The 26750-nt window shown below is 42.8% G+C and overlaps 1 protein-coding gene across 1 annotated transcript in view; it reads right to left on the bottom strand.

The window, feature by feature from the left end:
• FAT4 (FAT atypical cadherin 4) overlaps positions 1-26750 on the bottom strand; it is a 253046-nt gene that overhangs the window by 60455 nt on the left and 165841 nt on the right. The window contains exons 3-6 of the mRNA XM_073641488.1: positions 16669-16930; positions 16006-16356; positions 7174-8096; positions 6876-7050 (exon numbers count right to left, since the gene is read on the bottom strand). Of these exons, the coding sequence (XP_073497589.1) occupies positions 6876-7050; positions 7174-8096; positions 16006-16356; positions 16669-16930 (1711 nt within the window). The remainder of the gene's footprint in view (positions 1-6875; positions 7051-7173; positions 8097-16005; positions 16357-16668; positions 16931-26750) is intronic.

Genomic DNA, 26750 nt, shown 5'->3' with positions numbered 1-26750 from the left:
GTCATAGTTTTTGGAGGATTCATACCATCACCCATTGAGATTTAAGCGCAGGACGCTTTGGTAAATTTTCACATTAATGCAGAATACCCTGGGAGAAACTCACAACATGAATCTTAGGTATGTTTGCTATGGAAATGATAAAATGCTTTAGGGAGGTGTGCTTATAAGAAATTGTGTCTCCTATTGCTTTGCTGATAAATATTATTTAATGGTCTGTTAGCTACTTTCTATGCATTACACCAAAAGTATCATCAGGTAGGGTACTTAAACCAAAGTTAAACTGACTTTTGTGCCCTTTGAGAGAGGTCTAATAGATGAAAAATCCAAATACTATCCCATATGTAAATATGGTCACAAGCATCCAGTGGGCAGTCTGACCCTAACAGGGGCTCAGGCCCTCCTCAGTACACCCTGCCCATGCTGCACCTTTGATCTTGGTTGATGGCTTCTATGCCTTATAGAAATATGGTCACAAGCATCCAGTGAACAGTCTGACCCCAACAGGAGCTCAGGTACTCCTCAGTACACCATGCCCATGTTGCACCTTTGGTCTTGGTTGATGGCTTCTATCCCCTATGTAAATATGGTCACAAGCGTCCAATGGGCAGTCTGACCCCAACAAGAGCTCAGGCAGTGCTCAGGACACCATGCCCATGCTGCACCTTTGATCTTGGTTGATGGCTTCTATCCCTTATAGAAATATGGTCACAAGCATCCAGTGAACAGTCTGACCCCAACAGGAGCTCAGGTACTCCTCAGTACACCATGCCCATGCTGCACCTTTGGTCTTGGTTGATGGCTTCTATCCCCTATGTAAATATGGTCACAAGCATCCAGTGAACAGTCTGACCCCAACAGGAGCTCAGGTACTCCTCAGTACACCATGCCCATGCTGCACCTTTGGTCTTAGAATCATAGAATCATAGAATCATAGAATGGTAGAGTTGGAAGGGACCTCCTGGGTCATCTGGTCCAACCCCCTGCTCAAAGCAGGATTCACTAGATCATCTCAGACAGATGTCTGTCCAGCCTCTGTTTGAAGACGTCCATTGAAGGGGAACTCACCACCTCTCGTGGCAGCCTGTTCCACTCATTAATCACCCTAACTGTCAAAAAGTTTTTTCTAATATCTAATCTGTGTCTCCTCCCATTTAGTTTCATCCCATTGCTTCTAGTCTTTCCTTGTGCAAATGAGAATAAAGATGATCCTTCTACAATGTGACAGCCCTTGACATATTTGTAGACAGCTATTAAGTCTCCTCTCAGTCTTCTTTTTTGCAAGCTAAACATTCCCAAATCCTGCAACCGTTCCTCATAGGACATGGTTTGCAGACCAGTCACCATTCTGGTCGCTCTTCTCTGAACTTGCTCCAGTTTGTCGATGTCTTTTTTAAAATGTGGTGCCCAAAACTGTACACAGTATTCCAGATGAGGTCTGACCAAAGAGGAGTAAAGACCGATAATGACTTCACGTGATCTAGACTGTATGCTTCTGTTAATACATCCCAGAATTGTATTTGCCTTTTTTGCTGCTGCATCACACTGTTGACTCATGTTCAGTCTATGATCTATTAGTATACCTAAGTCTTTTTCACATGTACTGTTGCTTAGCTCTATTCCTCCCATTCTGTATATGCTTTTTTCATTTTTATTGCCCAGATGTAGTACTTTGCATTTTTCCCTGTTAAAAACCATTCTGTTGGTTGCTGCCCACTGCTCCAGTTTATTTAGGTCTTTTTGAATCCTCTCTCTCTCTTCTCTAGTATTAGCTATCCCTCCTAGCTTTGTGTCATCAGCAAATTTAATCAGTTTACCCTCAATTCCTTCATCTAAATCATTGATAAAGATGTTGAACAATACAGGTCCCAGGACGGAGCCCTGTGGTACCCCACTTGAGACATTCATCCAGCTGGATGTGAAGCCATTTACAACCACCCTTTGAGTCCGATCACTAAGCCAGTTATGAATCCACCTAACAGTTGCCTGGTCCATTGCATACTTGGTCATTTTTTCATGTCTTGGTTGATGGCTTCAGCTTTCATCATTATCTTCAGCAGTGAAATTTTGTGCATATGCTGGGCAACTTCATTTCCTCATTTACAGCACAAGGACGTGGTGCATGTGCAGTACATAAAGACATTGTCCTGAGCAGAATAAGTACTGATCATGCACCATCTCAATAACCCAAAGAACATGCACACAATTTCATGTCTGAAAAAAACGATCAGTGCCGATCAAGACCCAGGTGGCAGTGCAGTTACTGTCAGTTTACCTTAGCCCTTGCATGACTTGGTATACCCACTGGGCACTTGAAACATTGCTAGCAAAGGAGATGAAGGCACAATTTCTCACTTATTTTTCAAAAGGCCACCAATCTCCATTTGTATAGGAGGTAAGGTATTCTATGCTTCTCATTAGAACTGTAGGTGAGTTTGGAGCAGCTTCTCGATTACAGAGCTTCTGAAACGATGGGATAGACTTGTGTCAGTCTCAAGTAACAATGTATTTATTTTTGAATTACAGCCAACTATTCACACTGTATATCTGTAGGAGTACCAACTGATCTGTTAAAATTAGAGGTGAGCTATTCAATTCACGCTGCCCTGGTCCAGCGTCTCGTTTGGTCCTCCGAATGAGCCGGCCTTCACTTTTGAACCTAGCATCCTCAGCCTTGCACCCAGGGCACCTCCAGCACTTGCTTGGCACCACAAGGGGAGCAGAAATGAAGAGCACTTGCCCAAGACACCATTGCTCATCTATAGTTTTAATCCAATTTGTACTGACTTTGGTCTAGCCTGGGTTCTAAAGCTTTAATGGAAAACTGATAAAGAAGAATTAACGAAAGTGTGAAAAAGTTCTGATACTGAGACTTGGTCAACATACAGTACTGACGTTTAAATGACAGCATTGATAAAAATATCATTGCTTTCTCCTAAAAGCATAGATTCCACAATCCCTGCAAGAGTAACAGTTATCGCATAAAGAAAAGGGAAACTGAGGACAGATTCTAGCAATACATCTCGAGAGAGAGACCAGACAGTTTAGTTTTACATTGCCGTACATACAAATGTAAACACTGGATTGTACAATATTTTATTTTAAACCCCCTGGCACTGATTGTAAAGAGAAATATTTCTTCCTATGAAGCTTATATGCAATGATTAAAGCATACAAACAGCTTCTCTGACTTATCGCTGGATAAAAGTCAATGTCACCCTGGAATCTAGATCCTCCACTAAATAGATGCCTGGCAAAAATTCACATTTCTGTAAGATCAACTGTGTTCATGCTTGTTGGGACATCACTCAATGGACTCGCAGTATCACAGACACACTTCTTAATGTTTCAAGTGGTTCCAAAGACATAATTCAAGTACGGTATATTAATTCCATTAGCAAACTGTATATGCCATATATAGCTCTCCTGGGTGAGTGGGGAAACAACATGACCATGCCTCAAATATCCTCCAGCCTAAGGTTAGTAGGTTTTAAAACCCTGCTAATGAGAATTACAGTTTTCCACATTGCGTCATAGACTTACAGGTTGTTATGTATTAGATAGCTATCCATGCTAACAGAATTTAAGAAGGATAATATTGTAGAATAAAAGATGACTTCAAACAAATTGAAGAGGAGTTCCATAATCAGCTCTCACGTCTTCAAAGGCTTGAGGACTCAGATGGCATTCACTTTCCCGGATTCCAGCATGGACTCTCCACCACTGCTCCAGTCTGGATGTAGCGGTGACATCATGACTACAGAGCACATCATCATGGTAGACAATTAGCCCTGCCAAGGTACACTGCATGAGCCGGGGAGCTCAGTGATTGGCTGCAGCGGTGATGTACATGGTAGTCATTATACCCTTGCTGTAGCCAATAAACAGAGACCGGAGCAGTGGCAGAGAGTTGTCGCTGGACCTGGGGAAGAAGCGCAACATATGTGATAGTTGTTTTAGAAGTCTACAAGTATTTGGGACAATGAAAGCTGATTGTGGAAAATCCATTTAAAGGGAAGCTATCATCAGAAAATCACCTATTGTTTAAATCAGGTTTTTGTTTGACATGTACTGTATTTTTAAAAAATGTTTGGCAATGTTTTTTTTTCATATCATTTTTTTTTTTTAATAAAATTAGTAATCTTTCAAATTTCACTCTGGCTACGGGGGCATTTTTAGACTCATACTTCCTGTCGTTTCAGGAAGAGTTTAAAGAAGCTCTCTTATCAGTAGAGGCAGGATTACACTGACAGGTTACACCTCTAGATACAGCTGATAACACAGGATCCAATAGGCGATGTCACAGCTGACCCTGCTCCCCCTCCTTCACAATGACCTTTTGCACAGGCACATTAGACACTGCAATACAAAAGACAGGGTCGGAACCCGACTATTGTGGCTAATGTACATGTGCTGTTTCCAGAAACAATAGGAAAAAATGAATCTAAAAATGCTCCAGTGTCCTGCATGAAAATTGTAAGATTTATAATTTTCATTTTCAATATATATTGCGATATGATATGTAAAAAAAATGACAAAGAATATGTAATACTATTTAAGAAATACAAATACCAAAAAAGAATGGATTTAATCAATGGGTCATTTTTTGTTGATAACTTCCCTTTAATGTTACATTATGACCACAGAAAACAGAATTGAAAATGGTGAAAAATAAATAGGTTTTTACTGCATATTTTAACACAAACAAAACCTACAAAAGACAAAAATATATCTCATACCCTACCATCATTATATATAAATGTAAAGCCAAGTTGCATAATAAATATAGGGTACTTAGTGAACTATTTTTGATCAAAAAAAGTATACAAGCCGTCCCACCAGCGGCAAGGTGACCCTAAATTGGGACGGTACCTATACTGCCTATATTAAAAACCTTTGTTGAGCTGATTAGTATATATGTAGCTTACCACGGGCCTAGGTGGTCTGGAGTTGGGACCCGGTCCTATTTGTCTACCCTTTTATATGCATTACTTCAACTTTGATATACAGTAAGGTTTTTAATATAGGCAGTATAGGTACCGTCCCAATTTAGGGTCACCTTGCCGCTGGTGGGACGGCTTGTATACTTTTTTTGATCAAAAATAGTTCACTAAGTACCCTATATTTATTATGCAACTTGGCTTTACATTTATATATAATGATGGTAGGGTATGAGATATATTTTTGTCTTTTGTAGGTTTTGCTTCTTTTTGCTAGTGTGAACATGCTCCTATTTCTTGCATGTCTACCATCTTAGACCTCAGTTCACATTGCTTGGTTTTTTGTCTTGTTTGCATTCTGTGCAATTTAAGGGTGTGGCATCCCCTTTGTTGAGCTGATTAGTATATATGTAGCTTACCACGGGCCTAGGTGGTCTGGAGTTGGGACCCGGTCCTATTTGTCTACCCTTTTATATGCATTACTTCAACTTTGATATACAGTAAGGTTTTTAATATAGGCAGTATAGGTACCGTCCCAATTTAGGGTCACCTTGCCGCTGGTGGGACGGCTTGTATACTTTTTTTGATCAAAAATAGTTCACTAAGTACCCTATATTTATTATGCAACTTGGCTTTACATTTATATATAATGATGGTAGGGTATGAGATATATTTTTGTCTTTTGTAGGTTTTGCTTCTTTTTGCTAGTGTGAACATGCTCCTATTTCTTGCATGTCTACCATCTTAGACCTCAGTTCACATTGCTTGGTTTTTTGTCTTGTTTGCATTCTGTGCAATTTAAGGGTGTGGCATCCCCTTTGTTGAGCTGATTAGTATATATGTAGCTTACCACGGGCCTAGGTGGTCTGGAGTTGGGACCCGGTCCTATTTGTCTACCCTTTTATATGCATTACTTCAACTTTGATATACAGTAAGGTTTTTAATATAGGCAGTATAGGTACCGTCCCAATTTAGGGTCACCTTGCCGCTGGTGGGACGGCTTGTATACTTTTTTTGATCAAAAATAGTTCACTAAGTACCCTATATTTATTATGCAACTTGGCTTTACATTTATATATAATGATGGTAGGGTATGAGATATATTTTTGTCTTTTGTAGGTTTTGCTTCTTTTTGCTAGTGTGAACATGCTCCTATTTCTTGCATGTCTACCATCTTAGACCTCAGTTCACATTGCTTGGTTTTTTGTCTTGTTTGCATTCTGTGCAATTTAAGGGTGTGGCATCCCCTTTGTTGAGCTGATTAGTATATATGTAGCTTACCACGGGCCTAGGTGGTCTGGAGTTGGGACCCGGTCCTATTTGTCTACCCTTTTATATGCATTACTTCAACTTTGATATACAGTAAGGTTTTTAATATAGGCAGTATAGGTACCGTCCCAATTTAGGGTCACCTTGCCGCTGGTGGGACGGCTTGTATACTTTTTTTGATCAAAAATAGTTCACTAAGTACCCTATATTTATTATGCAACTTGGCTTTACATTTATATATAATGATGGTAGGGTATGAGATATATTTTTGTCTTTTGTAGGTTTTGCTTCTTTTTGCTAGTGTGAACATGCTCCTATTTCTTGCATGTCTACCATCTTAGACCTCAGTTCACATTGCTTGGTATATTTTAACACAAAGTAATTAAAATTCTATTCATTGTACCAAATGTATCTAAATGCAACTCAATTTAAAATGCATGTTACTTACTCTTCATTACGACCTAGAGTTTCTTTGGCTCATAATATCTGGTGCCTCTGTATGGTACCATATTAAGGAGACTTAAATACAGAATTATTCTAAGTCACGTTTATGGATGTAGAAACACACAGAGGTAAAGTATGGGCTCCATGCACTTTTATTGGAGTCAGTTTATGGGCAAGTACATGAGCCCTAACAGAACTAATAGAAAAGCATTTAACGCAAAGTACCTGAATCAGCAGCCGTGATCAGTAATATATATTGCTCTTTCATCTCTCGATCAAGACTCTTCACCAAACTAAGTTGTCCATTGGATGACAATCTGAAAGCACCATCGTCATTGCCAGAAGCTAGAGAATATGTTAATCTACTGTTAAGCCCCTGGTCATCATCTCTGGCAACAACCTGAAAGAATAAAATAAAACCTCAATTTTATCATATTAATCTAGACATTTTAGATTTTATGAAAATAACTAATGTTTCTGATTACATCTAAAGAAAAAATCATAATTGAGAAGTTACACTTACCTGGAGCACAGTCTTGGGTAATACATCTAAGTTCTCTGGAATATTAACTGAATAGGGAGACAGTTCAAATTTCGGAACCACATCATTTACATCAGAAAGGAGAATGCTGACTGTTGCTGTGTCTGTGCGTGGACTACTGCCACGATCAGAGGATTGGATGACCAAAGAATATGATGATTTCTTCTCTCGATCCAGAGGTTTGGCTATTGAAATAATTCCGGTGACTGAATCCATCCTGAATTCATTGCTTGGATTTCCATCTATAATAGCATAACGGATCATACCATTTATTCCTTCATCTGCATCTGTTGCCATCACCTGAATGAGATCTGTTCCAGTTAATATGTTCTCACTAATCTCCAATTTAAAGAGACTTCTTGAAAAGCGAGGGTTATTGTCATTAATATCAAGAACCATAACTGCAACATCTACAGAAGAAGAAAGTGAAGGTTCTCCTTTATCAGTGGCTATAATTGTTAAGGTATAGTTGGAAATATCTTCTCGATCTAGCTCTCCCGTCAGTCGCACTTCACCATCGATATTTCCGATACTGAATTTATTCCCTAGTGAGCTGAGCAATGAGTACTGGACATAGCAGTTTGGACCACTGTCTGGATCAGTGGCTTGAGCACGAAATACAATAGTATCAATAGGTGTGTTCTCTTGGACATAAGTCAGCTTTGGAGAAATAAAATTTGGTGGATTGTCATTGACATCCAGCAATATGATGGACACTTCCACGGTACTTGTGTATCTGTATGCAGGTGGTGGGGCCAAATCATGAACCTGTACCACTAGATTATAGAAGGACTGGCTTTCTCGGTCTAGTGTCTGAAGAATACTTAAGGCTCCATCCTTGTTAATTCGGAACTGGCCCATACTGTCCCCTGAAGAAATACTGGAAACCAACTTAGAATTCAGCCCTGCAAATACATGAAAATAAGATTCATATTTAACTTTTAAAAGTCTCAGAAAAAAACTAAAATAAGCTAATAAAATTTGATGGTATAGTTTCACTACACAAGTAAGTCCAAAAGGGTTTGGCCAGTAAAATGGAATCAATTTAACTATAGTATAAAATGAATTTATTCAATCTTTATTGAGTTGTTCAATCAAATCCCTGCTTATTTCTTTGTAGGGATGCAATATATTTTATATTGTGCCAATTCACTTACTGTCGCTCTAATGCATCTTACACAGAAAATACAACAGTTTTGTAAATAGTCTTGAATAAAAATTTAGCATCTTATTTCTAAGGAGACCTATGTGCTTCCATGGTTAAAGACTAGAAGCAAATCCAGTGATCCTGCAGCCATAGTCCCTTCTGCCCACTACTTCTTGATAATACACATTTAGTAGGTTAATAAGAAGTAGCTAATTGGAAATTAGAGCCTATTTCTACACCACTATTTTGCAAAGGATAATATTTTGCTATATTGAAGTATGGCACAGTCACATTTACAAATGTGGAGATACTGTGGTGATCAAAATGTGAACTATGACTTTTCTTATATTATGAGAATTTGCCCATTCTGTAAAACACATTTCTTACTTGTCTAGTCCACAGGAAAAAAAAAAAGATATAAATACTCAGCTTGATATACTCTGTGCACATAGCCAAAGACCTCCTATTCTAAAGAACGTTTAAGGAAACACCTTGGACATATATGTTAATTTATAGAACACTACTTCATAGTTTGTCAACTGCTTCCACATGTTAAACATAGCGTCCCAATCTGCCTTTGTAATAGAAGCAATAAATCTTGGCATAAAGACGCAGATAATAGAAGACAGAAATATAGGACTAGGCTATAATGAGATCAAGAATAGATTGAAACAGATTGAGCGAAGTAACCCACAGATCGTTAAATTCACATGATTCCACGGACTGTAAGACTAATTAGAAAAGTGATGGACTATTAGACTGAATTATCTGGGTAATAAAAATAAGTCCTAAAGTAGGTGTCTGAAGACAGGACACCATTTTTTATCCAGCGTGCCATATTTATTACAGTATTATATATTATAGCGTCATATCATATACTAATCTTCCATTGGTATATAAGGGAGAACATGGTGTAATGTAAACAAGAGTAAAAGTTTTCTTTATTCCAAGTCCTGAGAGATTGTTGTCTGCAGACAGTTCCATAGCACTGTCTGCAAATGAAAAATATGACAGTAAGCATACTTAGGCTCTTGTTCTAATGGCAATTCATTCCAAATTCAATGTTAATAAAGTAAAGGAGACCAATTATTTATTAGACAAGAAATAACAAACAATATCATGTAAAGTTATGGAGTGAATTTATCATGAGGGAATTTTCTGAGAGCTCTGAAAAAGAAAAATATAAATGTTGTCAGCAATAGCAAATATAGAAGGGATAATAAAGTAATTAAAGGGGTTCTCCAGAATAGACAAAATACATATCCAAAGGAAATTATGTCTTTATAAATGAATTTCTAAAGGCCTTTAATTAATATACTGCACTTGTTTTGTCTATGAAGGTAACTACAGTAGTATATTATAATGTCTGCCTTCTTGTTACACTGAGGTAATCTTTTCTTAGAATAGGATAGGTGCCTTCGAGCATGTGCATGAATAAGTTCTGTCCTCTCCCTTCATGTGTAGGAAGCGCCAACTCTGTTCATGCTTAGATAGATGAGCTTCCAGTGGTATATTCTTATCTAATACTGGAGATGGCAAGGGTCCTGAGGTAAGAAGATGCTGCTCACACTGCTGTCCACCCTGTCTGTCTGATGTAATGCTGAAGATAACAGGGGTGCTGGGTAAGAAAAGGCTGCTCACACTGCTCTCTGCTTTGTCTGTTTGATGTAATACTGAAGATAACAAGGGTCCTGAAGTAAGAAGATGCTGCTCACACTGTTCTCTGCACAGTCTGTCTGATGTAATGCTGAAAATAACAGGGGTGCTGGGTAAGAAAAGGCTGCTCACACTGCTGTCCGCCTTGTCTGTCCGATGTAATACTGAAGATAACAGTGATGCTGGGTAAGAAGAGGCTGCTCACACTGCTGTCTGCCCTGTCTGTCTGATGTAATACTGAAGATAACAGTGGAGTGGTGCTGGGTAATAAGAGGCTGCTCACACTGCTGTCCACCCTATTTTTCTGATGTAATGCAGGAGATAACAGGCATGATGGGTAGTAAAAATCTTACGCATGCGAGATGCCTCCTTAGGTCTGCGCATGCGAGATTTCATTTATTCCTAGACTGTCATTTACTATCACTGATGCCAATGCAGAGGGGTGGGAGAAATTATGGGAGTGGATAGGGGTGAATATTTCCTTTTGATTTACATACACTTGACTAGCCGGCACGCAACTCTGAATTGTTCACAGCTTACAGCAAGATAACGGGACAAGGTAGAGCAATAAACGTTACATATTCTGAAAGGGCTGCCCAAGCCCTATTTCAGGATACTGTTAGTATCCAATGAAAAAAATAACCAGACAGATTCCCTTTAAATGCATAAACTGTGGCCCTCACTTCAATGGCAGCATTGGTAGCCACCTACTTGCTTATCCCGCATCCTGACCAGTTGCAACATAACTCAATTTATATGACTGCACCGATCATCAGCATTTGCTAGCATCACTTCCCAATATAGGAAAACGCTATATTAAAATAAAGTCTTTTGAGCAATTGCAAAAGATAAATGTAGAGCGAGTTGGAGAACAAGTTAGGTGCCTACATGTCTGACCATTTTTTGTGCAAATCACGCTCTGATTTTTAAATTTATTTTCCTGTGCATAAAAATTGGATCATAAAATTCAGCTTGAAGAACAACTCCTATTCCTAAAAAATGAAATATAGAAAAACAGAGGAATGTAACCTCTGATTTGTAAAACCTCAGCAGACACTCTAAGTCGCAGTGAGGATTTTCCTTTGAATGGATTTGGAATAGTGTCACTGTTGTAAATATTCATGATTGGTGTACGTGGAAACTTCCTGAACAGCAGACAGTTCCTTTGTATGGATTCCTGCAAGCATTAATCATGAATGGCCATAGCTGGAAAGGGTGTAGAGCTAAAGTTTACAAGCACAATGTTCAGGAAGCTACTAAGATAAAAACAAACAATATTAAATGAGTAGCAATACTGGGGGTACACAGGAAAATAAATTGATAAGGACACGAACGTGACCTGACTGTGATACTGCTATTTAGTACAATTCAGAAGGTCATGTATCTTAAAAAAATGAAGAATGAAATTTAAAGAGACTAGTAGTTCTCAGAAGGATGTAATAATGGCATATGTTTAGCATCTGTACTACAGATGTACAGCCACGACCTTGGGTATCTAAGATCCAATGTTGAATTAAGTTCAACTCAGTAGAAGAACCACATGAGGTTTGAGGTTATTAGTTTTAATTTAAAGGAGTTGTCCAGTATTGTAAACAGCACATCAATGGTTCCTGGTGATCAGTGATTAGTTTCTAAAATGAAGGCATCACATATATCTCCTCTACATCCATGTGACCATTGCAGCCAATTACTGGCCTCAACAGTCTCGTGTCATTCAGGCTCGCAGTCCCACTGAGGAATGGTCACATGGCTATAAGACCTGGCAAACTCTTAGCTAAAGGACGACATGTAGGGTAACAAAGTTCCAACAGGGTGGAATTAACATGGTGGCTCAGTGGTTAGCACTGTAGCTTTGCAACGCTGGGGTCCTAGGTTAATATGCCACCAAGGTCAACATCGGCAAGGAGTTGTATGTTCTCCAGTGTTTGCGTGGGTTTCTGCCGGGCTCTCCGGTTTCCTCCCACACTCCAAAGACATACTGATAACGTCTTTAGATTGTGAGCCCCAATGAGACAGTGATTCTGATATCTGTAAAGCGCTGTGGAATTAATGGCGCTATATACGGTAAGTGAGTAAAATAAATAAATAATAACAACAAATCAATTACAAACCCCTGATATTTCAGATAGTGCTAAAAAATGTTGAAAGGTGTCCATAGATATCTGTCAGCCAACAGATCTCTTCCTCTACTTCTCCCTCCCATACACATGTATGCCTGACTTGGCCATGCATTTATGTGTTTTAAATGGTCAGAAGGGAGTAAGTCATGGCCAGATACCTCTGCTTATCTCCTGCAGGAACAAAAGTATCAGGCATATAAATTGTAATTGACCGATCCTTTATCCCCCTAACATCACCTGTCAGAAGAAAGGAAGGAAGCACAAATACACATGGAGTCTCTCTGAGATCAGCAGGTGGGCTGACTTTATCTTAAAGTTCATGAAGACCTTAAAGTGCAATTTTCCTATGTTTCTTTTTTAAATAACATACATCCTAGAAGGCAATTCATGAAAGGGTTAATCTCAGTAACACGGGTTTACAGTTGTTGGAACTCTTACTGAAATGTACTGTATAATACTGTAGGTGGACATCTGTCACTGATAGCACCATTTTCGGGGGCTTCAACCTTTTTGTATGTGATGTTTAAACATTCTAAGGATAATGTTTTTTTTTATTAGGATGAGCATATGCATTTGGCATGGAGACAAAATGTACAGTCTAATTAAAACAATTAGTATATGAAATCTTTAATTGCATTTTTACATTTGATGGTATTTGGCAGAAAGATAGGCGGTTTGATGTACTATTACAGCACAATCTTAATTCTAGTGTTTATTCTCAGTCGGTCGTCATGGTAACTGAGGTACTTAGCGTAATGCTGAAAATAAATACTAGAAATTATCTAAGTAAACAATCTTCATTTTATTTAACTCATCTCGCTATCTACAATGTGCTTACAATCCAGAAGAATGAATTCCTTCACCTTCCTAACAGCCGGCAAAGGATGGAATCTGCCCAGATATCCTAAATAGTGTTGAGTGAATTTGTTCGGCATTTCAAATTCGCGTTCGTGTTCGGGGTTCCGACTTATTCGCGCCAAAAAATTGGCTCAGGGATGTTCGTGGGCGGAGCCGATTTTTTGGCGCGAACAAGTCGGAACCCCGAACACGAACGCGAATTTGAAATGCCGAACAAATTCACTCAACACTAATCCTGAGCACTAGTATCGCCCTCAGCTGACACAAGTAACAAGGGACGTACACTGAGCCATCCTGTGACCTCTTCTATCCCACATGTTAGAAATGAACAGTATTAGCACTAATGATAGGGAATAGGATGTGTCTATTGAATGTATATAAATTGTGACAACGTACGTAATGGTCAACCTTACCAAGCGGAGCAGAAGCAGAGGTGCCCATACACCTCGTTCAACTTGACAGAGACTTGATTTCTTCAAAACATGATGTTTCTATAACCTTTTTTATTTTGCTTTTAAATGTTTTTACTTTTTTATACTTTTAAAATAAAATTGATTTCTATATGAAGTTTTAACCATGGAAGCTGCACCTGGGAACTGCTCCTTAGGTCTTCTTGAAGGTACTGGCTGGTCCTCTGTCTTCGCATATACAGTACATCCCTGGCTGCAATCTTTTTGCAACCAATCTCATTTAATAGAGCTATGCAAGCATTACCACTTCTTCTTATTATTTTTTTTATTTATATTAAAGTAAGTCTCCTTATATGAATTGATCTAACCAATTTTGAATCTACTCCCCCTATAGTATGTAACACCTTACTTTTTTCTAATTTTTACCCCTTTCCATCATACAACTTAGTCAGCTGAACATTCATTCCAGTGAATTGCTCATCTCTCCCCAAACCTCCACACACATGCTCAGCTCTGCCTACTGTACATGTGTTTTTAAAGGAAACCTATCATGTCAAAAAATGTCTGTATCCACCCACGCCCAGGTTGTTTCAACTCTTTTTCCATCATTGGTATTTATTTTATGTTCCTCTTTGGTGCACCTTAATCGTTATATGTCATCTGTCTACTGCACTATGGTATTATCCAGCTTTATTTGATCTCCAGCTGTTCTTATAGGGTTTTCATGAATATTGCTGCTACTTTCTGGCATTATTTTATACACTTGCATTGTGTGAATTGTGTTCTTTGGACATTAGTGTATTCGGAAAGTTCCATTTATATGCTCACTTTGTAGTTGGTCCTTGGGTGAGTGGGGTTTTTTACTCCCCTCTCCTCTTTGTTTACTCTGTTTTATCTAATTGCTTTTGATACAATTCAATAAAGATTACTATTATGAATTTGATCTTTTTGCTTCCATTTGGTTTTTGGTATCTGCCTAATTGTTGGAAGTACTCTTTATAGTATTAGGCCACTTATAGGTTTTAAGGATATTAATCTGCAGATATGGGGTTACTATGCTGGTTAATATCATTCTGAAGTCACACGGCCTCCACACTAGTGTCCGGCTACTGGGAAAAAATGTACTTTATTCTTCCAGACAACCTCCGCTTTTCAGTTGCAGAGGCGCCGCTGGCACGGCTTCAGTCACCGCTCAGTACATAGTGAGCGGCGGCAGTAACCACACCCCCAGCACTGACTGACAGCCCGCTCTGTACTTATCCACTGCTGAGCCGACTGTCAGTCAGTGTCGGGGAGTAGTCGCTGTTCACTGTGTACTGACCAGTGACTTAAGCCGCGCCTTTATAACTGAAAGACAGATGCTGATGGAAGGAATAAAATACATTTCCTCCCAGCAGCCAGACTTTCAGTGTGGAGGCTGCACAGCTTCAGAATGCTATTAACCTGCAGATTAACCTCATAGCTGCAAGGTAATAGCATTTTTGATATGACAGGTTCCTTTTAAAGGGGACAGTAGTATAAGCCATTTCCAGACTTCCCTGGAAGGAATCAAAAGAATTGGGGGACAACTCAACATGCCCAATTCTTCTCTCCCCGACACTGTCTGTTAGGGAAAGTCAGGGGACTCCATACACAGATGGTTGGCGGGACCTGACAAAATCAGTGGATTTAGCTGGATGAAATATATTGCATTAGGTGAGCATTAAGACAAGTTATTATATCCAGGGGAACCACAATGCATATTTTTTTTAATCTCAGACAATCATATGCTTGGATTATCTTAGCCTAAACAAACTAAGATACCCAGACAAAATCCCATGCAATTACACAAAGCCCAGCAAACTTTAAGTGCATTATGGCTTGGTTACATCTGAACTATAAGGCTGTGATCACACTGCCTTTTGTCACTATTCTGTCAGGTTTTTTGATTACAAGCATTGCATAGCTTGCAGTGCTCTTTTGACACTGGAATGTCATCCATGAGGATTTGTTAGGAGCCGTCATTGCTCCATTAGTAATGGAAGCCATTATTCTCATGTGTACGGAAGCTAATAGAGAAGCATGATACTACACTTACAGATGGGATTGCTGACTATTAATAAAAACCTACATTTTGGGAGTGTTTACATAAGTTTCCAATAGATAATCGATTATCATTCTACATTGTGAACTGGAATGTGTGCATCTACATTAAACACTTTGTACAGCATGCCATGGTCACAAATAGAACAAATGGTATAATTATTCAATCAATTGTCGTAATTATAATTTGCACTCAAACTATTAAAGTAAGGAACTAATGAACTGTACAACCCTAAATAACCATTTTAGCTTCGGATCATAAAATTTAAATGCATTAATAAAAATTAAAATCTGTGCAAAACAGAATGCATACCCAATTCATAAATATGGAGGAATCACAGCCACCTTCATCAGAGAGTAGCGATTCTAATTAATGCTAAGATATATGCTGACATTCTGGATTAAAAAATGCCACGTAGACAAGAATGCTTGGCAGAAGATGTAGACCCCAAGAAGCATTTTATTATGATACGATGCATTAGATAAAATGAAATTAGTAAGTGAAAAGTCTGAAAATAAAAAAAGTAGAAAAACTGAATACCTTCATCGGCATCGGTGACATTAAAAGTCAGAATTGTTGAGCCAATCGGTAAATTCTCCATTACAGAAGTGCTATAGGAGCTCAAGCTGAAGACTGGGGCGTTGTCATTGATATCCAAAATATTGAAATAGACTCTCACACATGAGGACTGCCCCCCGCCATCACGTGCACATACTGTGAGAATGTAATACTGCTGAACTTCGAAATCCAGGGCACGTGTTACATTAAATACTCCAGTCACGGGATTCAAGAAGAACATGCCATCCTCATCATCATCGGTAACAGTGTAGGTGATTTCTCCATTGATACCAGAGTCATCATCTGTGGCCAATATTGCAGCTACAATGGAGCCTGATTAGATGAAAAAAAGAAATGGTTTAGAATACGGGATGGAAAAAAATACAAATAAAATAAAATGTAGCCTGATTTAAATCCGGTGAGGGCTGAATACTAATTCTAGGTAAGTACTAAATCTCCGGAAAAAAAATTGGCAAGAAGGGTTCAACTTTAGAAGAGCGTGGGTGAATTTATATGGCTGTGCATTTAGTCCTTGTAAGGTTTTACTTGAGGTTTCTGCTCTCTTAACCTAAGAATGAACCTATATATACAATGCTGTAAATGCTCTCTTAGACAAAAAGCCAAGGGACAAGATACTTAGCTTACCAGCCATGGTGTCTTCTGTTACATCAAATGAGTATACAGCTCTGGAGAATTTCGGGATGTGATCATTGACATCACTGATTGTGATATTTATTCTCATATCTGAAGACTGAAGACCGTCATCTGCCCTAACTAATAGGGAATACTTAGAGCGGCGTTCTCTGTCCAAGCGTTTGGTAGCAATCAAATCTCCAGATTCTGGATCAATACGGAAACTGTCATCGGCACCACTAATGATAGTGTATGTTACCAGAGCATTAGGGCCCTAAAAGAGTAAAAATATATTTATTTTTTTTATGATTAAAAATATATATATTTTTGTAATATATTATAGAAAGCAGAAAGGACATAAGGCATAAGTAAATAAAATCATATTGAAACAATATTTCATACCTCCACCTAATATTATATGGATTTTTTTTTAACATATTGGAAATCAAATACTTTTTAGAAATTCAATGAATATTTATGAATTTAACAAAGAGCCTAATTTTACATGTTTTGTAACTCTGGTGGTTCTTGCTGGATTTAATAATATACCGTACATTTGACGCGCCCCCTGGGCCATATTCTTTAGGGGGAATATCCGGAGCCGGATCAGATGGGAGTTGTAGTCTTCCGAGTGGCTGTGACCCGGTCCGTGCCCAGGGTGTCAAACTCAGTTGTATGTGGCAGTCCTACAGATGTTATTAAGTTCTTAATGTCGACTACGCCACCCGTTGTATTGCGGTCACTATGGCCGCCGCTGCAGCAGGGTCCGCTGAGGCTGATGGTGTAGGTGCAGCTTTTGATGGTATAACCCCCAACGGGTGGGGTATAGCCTCAGGGGGTCAGGTGCAGAGGATGGGGGTTGTGGTGGTGCAGCATAGGTGTTAAATGAAGACAGAGTCGGGTTGTGCAGTTTAGGGTATTTACTCACTGCTGATGTTCCGGTCACTCCAGCTTCAAGTGACCACCCGAGCTGTGCTGCGTCCACCAGGTCCTGGATCCAGCCAACCCCCAAGCGAGTCCGGAGCGTGACCCTGAGCTCTCCTTCTGTCCTTTCTCTGGCCGTCCCCACTAGTGATCCACCCAGGTCCAGCTCCCTCGGGCCTTCTGTTGGGAGACCCTTGGCCTTGGGTTCCCTGACCCTCCACGTGGTATGCCTTCGGGGTGGATGTGGTGGGTGGCCGTGGCAGACGCTGCCCACGGCCTCCGGTCTCTGGCTAGGGTGTGCTTTTGCCCCCACCAGCTTGGGTTCCGGTACCCTGATGCCGACTCTTCACCCAGTGATTGAATTTGGGTTCTCAGAGTCCTCTCTTCTGTTTCCCCCTCTGGGTCTTTCTGGCTTTCTCCTCTCTCTCTCTGGGTCTGCTCTGCTCCTCTTCTCTGCAAAGACTGACTGACTGACTGACTGACTGACCCTGTTCTCTGATGGTGCCCACCTTATATACACCCTCTATGTGTGAGCTCAGGTGACCAGCACCCAATGAGCTCCTATCTTTACCCAGGCTGCTCCCCCTATCTGCCCCTACACTACTTGGGATGTTCCACCCCCCTCCCACTCCAGCCAGGAACAGACTCGGTCGTACCTGCACATTTCTAAGTGGGAGTACCGTCGGCCTGTTCCTCGGAAATGGGATGTATGTAGTGCATGCAGCCTACCGAGCTCAGTTCCACACTCCATCCTTACCCGGGAGTGGAGTATCACACCTCTGGGTTGAGGTGCAATACCCCTGTAGCAGCCGAATCCTCAGGGTGCTACATTCCCCCCTGGTAAATCACAGCACGTCCTCGGGCTGTAAGACATAACACCAAAAACATACAAATTTTTGCATAAACATATAAAACATATAAAACATTATATATATTTGCATAAAACTTTTCAGATAAAACATTCTCGTCGCCTCTGGCTCCTCCTCCGGTCACTGTGCAACGTGTGACCGGGTAAAGTGCGACAGTCTCTCTGGAAAACTGGTTTTCCTATAAAACCGGTAGGGGGCGCTTTAGGACGCGCAACTATATACAGGGATTATGGCCGCTCTCAGTCCTCGGCCAGGTATTAGGGCGGAATGACCGTTCTCAGTCCTCGGTCAGTGGGATTTAGGGGTTAAACGGGTAACAGTTCACACTTGCTGGTCCCAACGGGGACTATATTAGCAGCAACAGTTTCAGTTTCAGTTTCAGTTCCAGTTTCAGTTCACGGTGCCCCGACGGGCAACTATATACAGCTTCTGCTTCGCTGTACTTAGCGACGGCGTCCTCCTGCTCTTGCTTTATGGTTACCTTTGGCTTCAGACCCGTCCGGGTCCTCTTGCTCTTCCTCCTCACACCGCAGCTCTTCCTCCGTCAGGCGATGCACATGGAGGGCGTAGGGACCTTTGGCACACTTGTGCCGGGTGAAGGTGACCTCGTCCCCGATGTAAAGGTCACGACCTCTGTGTCCCTCCGGTAGGTGGGACTCAACGTCTCTCCTGGTTACGAAGACGTCGCCTAGGGTGTGGTGGTCTCGGATGAAGCCCCACCCATGCTGCAGGTTAAACTTTATCACAGTCCCGGTGGTGCGGGGACTATGCGCTGCACGGGGGTCTCTCCTGGCCCGGCTCTTCTGCTCCGCGCTCCTTACTTGAGCTTGCTGTTCCCGGACCCGCCTCTCTCTCCGCTCCCTCTCGAAGTCCTCGAGCTGTTGGCGGCAGCACTCAGCACGCTCCGCTGCAGCTGCCCGAGTCTCTTGAGTGAACCCCATAAGATCTTCTCCGGTGGGGTCCCACTCAAACTGCGCTTCCGCTAGCGGGGGCGAGATCCTCTTCACGGGCTTTGGAGCCGGGATCAGGGGTTCATCCAGGGGTCTCTCTCTCCGGAGTCGGGGATGGTGGAACTCCGGTGGCCATATAAATGGCTGCCCATCCGGGCACGTATGCTGGGCGTACAGGTCCTCTCCCAGATGCGGCACTCTTGGTCTTATGGGCGCGGTGGTGTTAGCGCCCGGGTTGCCCGGGCCTTGCGGCCAGGCCTGGGGTATCTGGAAGGTAAAGGGCACCGTAAGGACGGCGGCGCCCTGGGCTACTTGGCCCTGCGACCAGGCCGGGGGCTCCGCGGAGGTAGGGGGCGCTGTTGGTATTGCGGCGCCCGGGGGTACTAGGCCTTGTGACCAGGCTGGTGGTACTTCCTGCTTGGTCACGCTCGGGGTCGAGGCGTGTGACGTCACAGGGGTCGCGGCTCCCGTTTGAGGCCTAGTCTGCGGCGGTGACGTTGCAGCGACGGGCACGGCAGGATAGACTTCAGGCTCTGCGACGGGGAGCTGGGGCAGGTACGCGGTTTCCCGGTTTGGGGTATAGACGTCCCCTTTACCTGCCTCCACTCGTTCGGCTCCCTTCTCGGCTCCGTCTCCGGCCTTCAATCCTCCCGCGCCATCCTCAGAGGCGGTCTGTCTCCTCGTCTCGGGTGGCGTGCTCCGCTGACAGGTCTCGGTCTGCTGGGCCATCTCACGGCTCCACTCCGCCAACGTCTCTCGCTGCACCCGGGCCATCCTCCTTGCGAGGCCCTCCAGAGCGGTCTGTGCACACTCCCGGTCTCGGGGGAGCTGTGCTAGGACCTCCACTAGGCCTAGTGGGGTCGTTGTTTCCAGCAGGCTCCTGACCAACGGGCCGGTGCTGCTCTGCTCTCCCTCTTCTGTTTCTAGCAGGCTCCTGGCCAACGGGCCGGTGCTGCTCTGCTTTCTCGCCATCTCCGGGTAAGCTCCTCCGATATTCTTCTCCAGGCTTCTTGCCTCCGGGTGCGCTCGCTCTAGACCGCTCCAGGCGGCACCCATCTTTTCTCTCTCCTTTCGTCTCCTCCCACCTCGAGGGCGGTCCCGGGGCCACTTGGTGATTGTCAGCTCCAGGGGCAGTTCTTTCACGCTGACAGACACCTGTAGCATCACAGTCTCTGTTGGTGGGGGCGGTTTCCACTTTTGGCGCCATTTTCGGTCCTGGCCCACCATGGGAGGCGGCCTCTCACCACCCTCTGGCACGCCCATAATGGCGTCCGCTCTTCCAAGGCGGGAAACCTTTGGAAATGGCGGGAATCGCTTCCCAGTGGCGGGAAGCTCTGCAGATGGCGGGAAAACGCGGTTAATGGCGGACAACCGGCTGGAATCGACTGGTGATGGGGTCCGATGGCGGGGACCCTCCGGAACCGGCAGGAAACTTCTTTTTGAGGTAAACTCATTCTTTTCTTCAGGCACGCAGTACCCGGTTGTTGTGGGCACGTAATCCTGCCGACTACGCCAAAGTTGACGCGCCCCCTGGGCCATATTCTTTAGGGGGAATATCCGGAGCCGGATCAGATGGGAGTTGTAGTCTTCCGAGTGGCTGTGACCCGGTCCGTGCCCAGGGTGTCAAACTCAGTTGTATGTGGCAGTCCTACAGATGTTATTAAGTTCTTAATGTCGACTACGCCACCCGTTGTATTGCGGTCACTATGGCCGCCGCTGCAGCAGGGTCCGCTGAGGCTGATGGTGTAGGTGCAGCTTTTGATGGTATAACCCCCAACGGGTGGGGTATAGCCTCAGGGGGTCAGGTGCAGAGGATGGGGGTTGTGGTGGTGCAGCATAGGTGTTAAATGAAGACAGAGTCGGGTTGTGCAGTTTAGGGTATTTACTCACTGCTGATGTTCCGGTCACTCCAGCTTCAAGTGACCACCCGAGCCGTGCTGCGTCCACCAGGTCCTGGATCCAGCCAACCCCCAAGCGAGTCCGGAGCGTGACCCTGAGCTCTCCTTCTGTCCTTTCTCTGGCCGTCCCCACTAGTGATCCACCCAGGTCCAGCTCCCTCGGGCCTTCTGTTGGGAGACCCTTGGCCTTGGGTTCCCTGACCCTCCACGTGGTATGCCTTCGGGGTGGATGTGGTGGGTGGCCGTGGCAGACGCTGCCCACGGCCTCCGGTCTCTGGCTAGGGTGTGCTTTTGCCCCCACCAGCTTGGGTTCCGGTACCCTGATGCCGACTCTTCACCCAGTGATTGAATTTGGGTTCTCAGAGTCCTCTCTTCTGTTTCCCCCTCTGGGTCTTTCTGGCTTTCTCCTCTCTCTCTCTGGGTCTGCTCTGCTCCTCTTCTCTGCAAAGACTGACTGACTGACTGACTGACTGACTGACCCTGTTCTCTGATGGTGCCCACCTTATATACACCCTCTATGTGTGAGCTCAGGTGACCAGCACCCAATGAGCTCCTATCTTTACCCAGGCTGCTCCCCCTATCTGCCCCTACACTACTTGGGATGTTCCACCCCCCTCCCACTCCAGCCAGGAACAGACTCGGTCGTACCTGCACATTTCTAAGTGGGAGTACCGTCGGCCTGTTCCTCGGAAATGGGATGTATGTAGTGCATGCAGCCTACCGAGCTCAGTTCCACACTCCATCCTTACCCGGGAGTGGAATATCACACCTCTGGGTTGAGGTGCAATACCCCTGTAGCAGCCGAATCCTCAGGGTGCTACACATTTATTTCCAATTAATTTATACGTGTTATATTAAAGGGGTTGTACAGCATAATTAAAAAGCTGAATGTAGACAGCAAAACCTCTAAAATATTGAAATATACTGAATACTGACCCCTTTACTCCATGTGGTTCCAATGTTGTGTCCTGGTCTTTACTTTGGATGAAGATGTCACAGCCGGTATACCCCATTGCTACTGATCACTGACCTCTGAGGTCTCTTGCCACATACTGCTGAAGTCACTGATTGGATGCAGTGGTCATGTGGAGTCTACAGACTAACTTCTGAAGCCAAAGTATACAGAAGACTAGCGACTAGCACTGGTTTTCTCTCTATTAGCATTCACTTATGAGAAACGCATCTGATGATCTGATGTGTATGGAGATGTGGCAAATATTTAATGCAAGCTTGAGAGAAAAAGGTCCAGCTTCAAAAACCAATAAGAGATAAAATTGTATTGTTAATCCATTAAAAAGATATACATATTGCAAAAATAAAAAATAAAGGGGAGACCTCCTTGAAACCTGGTATCAGGACTGAGAACGCTTGGCATTCGAAACGCGTAGGATGCCTTCCCCTTCATTTTTGCAATATGTATATCTTTTTAATGGATTAACAATAAAAATCACTATTTTATCTAATGTTGGATTGGGAAGCTGGACCTGTTTCTCTCAAACTTGCATTTACAAATGCTGGGCAGTGGCGTGGCCTCGTGCTTCCTCACTATTCAGAACAGACAGGGTGAGCTGGTGTTTTTTCTTTATACTTTGCCACTCTTTAATAACTTAACATGTTGGAAGATAGAAAAATAGGCCATGTTGAATTTCAACATGGGATTCTTTTGTTCTCAGGGAAGATAAGCCACCGCCAGAAGGGCTTGGCAGTGGCTTACTCCACTCTTCCATAGAAAATGCATGCACGCTCAGCTAAAACAATCAAGTGTCTGACTATAGAAATCAGACCGTATAGCTGTCAGATGAAGAAACATTCACCCAACATCTATTAAACATAAATGCCCAGCTAAGACACCAGTCACTTTGGGTGTACCAGCTCCTTAGGTGTAAATCTGGTAAGTCTCTTGTATGGAGTTTTACAACACTCACCCGTCACACCATAGTCTTACAGTAAAAACATGTAAATGATTATATTGAGCAGTTCATCTGCTTTTTTTGTGGATGTTAACAGCCTTTCTATATCCATTATTTCCCTTGCGCCAACTAATTATTATCCATTCCTAAACAGAAGACTACAAACAATATACATAATGCAGAATGTTATTATAGCATCATAACATTTTCTTTATTCATTTGAACAATTAGCCAGGAATTTAATGGTGGAGAATGGTAGACGGCCTTGTTATAGGCTTAGCTGTAATTGCAATTCTAAACATCTGTTGTAAAAAAAAAAAAGGAGTTTTCACTGTTAGTTAATGAGGAAGCTTTCAATGTGTGACTTATAATGTGTAATATGATACAATCATTTAGTACAGTCACTTTTTATTAAGACTGAAAGTATACAATGAAATTACCTTTAGCTTAATGCAAAAGGACAGAGATAAATACATCTATGCCTAAAAAAAGCAATCCCAATGAGCGCCAGTATTATTGATATCATATATTATTAATATTTTATCAAGCCTTACCCAACGTGATGAGGGCTATTATCTGATACAAACACATGTCATAAAATACACTCATGCAATGTACAATTGTGAAGTCTATGGAATATAAAATATTATTTATCACATAGGGAATAGATGTATGGTATGATTCTGAAAGTTTTAGCCACTTCTACCTGAAAGACAATATACTTCTTAATTATACTAATTAATATATTGATTAATTGATTAGAGTGCCTAACCGTATGGTCGCAATGGGTACATTATATGCCTGGGCATAGACTGACACATGGGGGTACAAAAGGTCTCGATCATGGTTGGTATCGGGGGGTAGAGGAGGATCTCTTTGGCACTGCAGGAAGTGATGTCATCTAGGTATGTAGTGGTCTAGAGGTAGTATTCTCATCCGAAAGCTGGTGTCTAAGGAGGCCTTTAGTCCCCACATGCCACAGAAGAAAATGACACAATACAATTTCATATGAAGAGTTAGAAGAGATGAAAATCTGTAATCTTCATTTTCTTATGTCTATCATTAATTGAAGGACTCAATGCAGGAACACAAGTGAATTCTGGTGTAAGCTGGGTGAATAAAACCTTTCATGTTATTTTACTTTTCCCAAAGACGTAAGTAGGCGATGGATTAAGTGCAACAGCTCATGCCTATTCAGGAACTTATATAAAAGGTCTCACTCCATCGAGAACTTCATTGCATTCAAACAATCCCTCACTATCTTCAAGTCCGCACTCACTACAACAAAACAAACCTACTTCTCATCTCTCATATCCTCCCTGTCTCACAACCCTAAACAGCTATTTAACACTTTCAATTCTCTCCTTCGTCCCCCAGCACCTCCTCCCTCTTCTCTCATCTCAGCCGAAGACTTTGCCTCATTCTTCAAGCAGAAGATTGACACCATCAGACAAAGCTTTTGCCTAAAGCCCGCACAACCCCTCCTCATATCTACTCAACCTTTCTCCTCCAAACCCCACTTCTCCACCATTACAGAAGGTCAAGTTTCCTCTTTACTCTCCAAATCACACCTCACCAACTGCGAACTTGACCCAATCCCATCCCACCTCATCCCTAACCTTACCACAGTCTTCATCCCAACCATAACCCACCTCTTCAACCTGTCACTAACAACCGGTGTCTTCCCCTCATGTTTCAAACATGCCGCAATCACACCCATCCTCAAAAAGCCCTCCCTTGACCCATCCTCTCTGACTAGCTACCGCCCCATATCACTTCTCCTCTTTGCCTCAAAACTACTAGAACAACATGTCCACCTTGAACTGTCCTCCCACCTCTCCTCCTGTTCCCTCTTCGACCGCCTGCAATCTGGCTTCCGACCGCATCACTCGACTGAAACTGCCCTGACCAAAGTCACCAACGACCTACTAACTGCCAAATCCAAGCGACACTACTCCATCCTCCTCCTTCTGGACCTGTCATCTGCCTTTGACACAGTGGACCATTCCCTCTTACTACAGATTCTCTCATCTCTTGGCATCACAGACTTGGCCCTATCTTTTATCTCCTCATACTTAACAGACAGGACATTCAGCATCTCCCACTCACGCACCACCTCCTCATCTCGCCCACTATCTGTCGGTGTTCCCCAAGGTTCAGTTCTAGGACCTCTGCTCTTCTCCATCTACACCTTTGGCCTGGGACAGCTCATAGAGTCTCACGGCTTTCAGTATCACCTCTATGCTGATGACACACAGATCTATCTCTCTGGACCCGATATCTCCTCCCTACTAACCAAAATCCCACAAAGTCTGTCCGCCATCTCATCCTTCTTCTCTGCCAGATTTCTAAAACTCAGCATGGATAAAACAGAGTTCATCATCTTTCCACCCTCTCATTCATATCCCCCATCTGACCTATCCATCAATGTCAATGGCTGTTCACTCTCCCCAGTCCCACAAGCTCGCTGCCTTGGGGTAACCCTGGACTCTGATCTCTCCTTCAAACCACATATCCAAGCCCTTTCCACTTCCTGCCAACTCCAACTCAAAAATATCTTCCGGATCCGTGCATTCCTCAGCAAAGACTCTGCAAAAACACTAGTGCATGCCCTCATCATCTCCCGCCTCGACTACTGCAACCTCCTGCTCTGTGGCCTCCCTTCCAACACTCTTGCGCCCCTCCAATCTATCCTAAACTCTGCTGCTCAACTAATCCACCTGTTCCCCCGCTATTCCCTGGCCTCCCCCCTGTGTCAATCCTTTCACTGGCTCCCCATTGCCCAAGAATCCAGTTCAAAACCCTAACCACGGCATACAAAGCCATCCACAACCTGTCTCCTCCATACATCTGTGACCTAGTCTCCTGTTACTTACCTGCACGCAACCTCCGATCCTCACAAGATCTCCTTCTCTACTCCCCTCTTATCTTCTCTTCCCACAATCGCATACAAGATTTCTCCCGTGCATCGCCCCTACTCTGGAACTCTGTACCCCAACACGTCAGACTCTCGCCTACCATGGAAGCCTTCAAAAGAAACCTGAAGACCTACCTCTTCCGACAAGCCTACAACCTGCAGTAACCACTGCTCCACCACATTACTGCATGACCTCCTCTACCCTCACCTACTGTATCCTCACCCATCCCCTGTAGACTGTGAGCCCTCGCGGGCAGGGTCCTCGCTCCTCCTGTACCAGTCGCTGAATCGTCTTGTTAAGATTATGTAAATGTTTTTGCTATGTAAATCCCTATCACATGTAAAGCGCCATGGAATAAATGGCGCTATAATAATAAATAATAATAATAATAATATAACAATCTATTCATCTAATTCAGGCAATTATTTTGATCTTAGATGATAGAATATTCAGAGTACAATAGAGAAGAGCTTAAAAAATGAAATAAAAGTCCCACTAAAAGTCTTTCTCAAATTTTTAGTGGAGCTGGCTCTACATTAGAGCAGAAAATCCACAAAGCACTCGGCAATAGACAGAATAAAATAACAAGATTAGGCCATGTTATTTTAAAGTATGTTTATGGGTT

This window comes from Phyllobates terribilis, unplaced genomic scaffold (genome assembly GCF_046119375.1).
Source record: "Phyllobates terribilis strain yellow unplaced genomic scaffold, ASM4611937v1 Scaffold_1__5_contigs__length_1240528914, whole genome shotgun sequence".
Taxonomy (NCBI): domain Eukaryota; kingdom Metazoa; phylum Chordata; class Amphibia; order Anura; family Dendrobatidae; genus Phyllobates; species Phyllobates terribilis.
The sequence above is the reverse complement of the archived record's forward strand: the minus strand, read 5'-3'. Positions and strand labels throughout refer to the sequence as shown.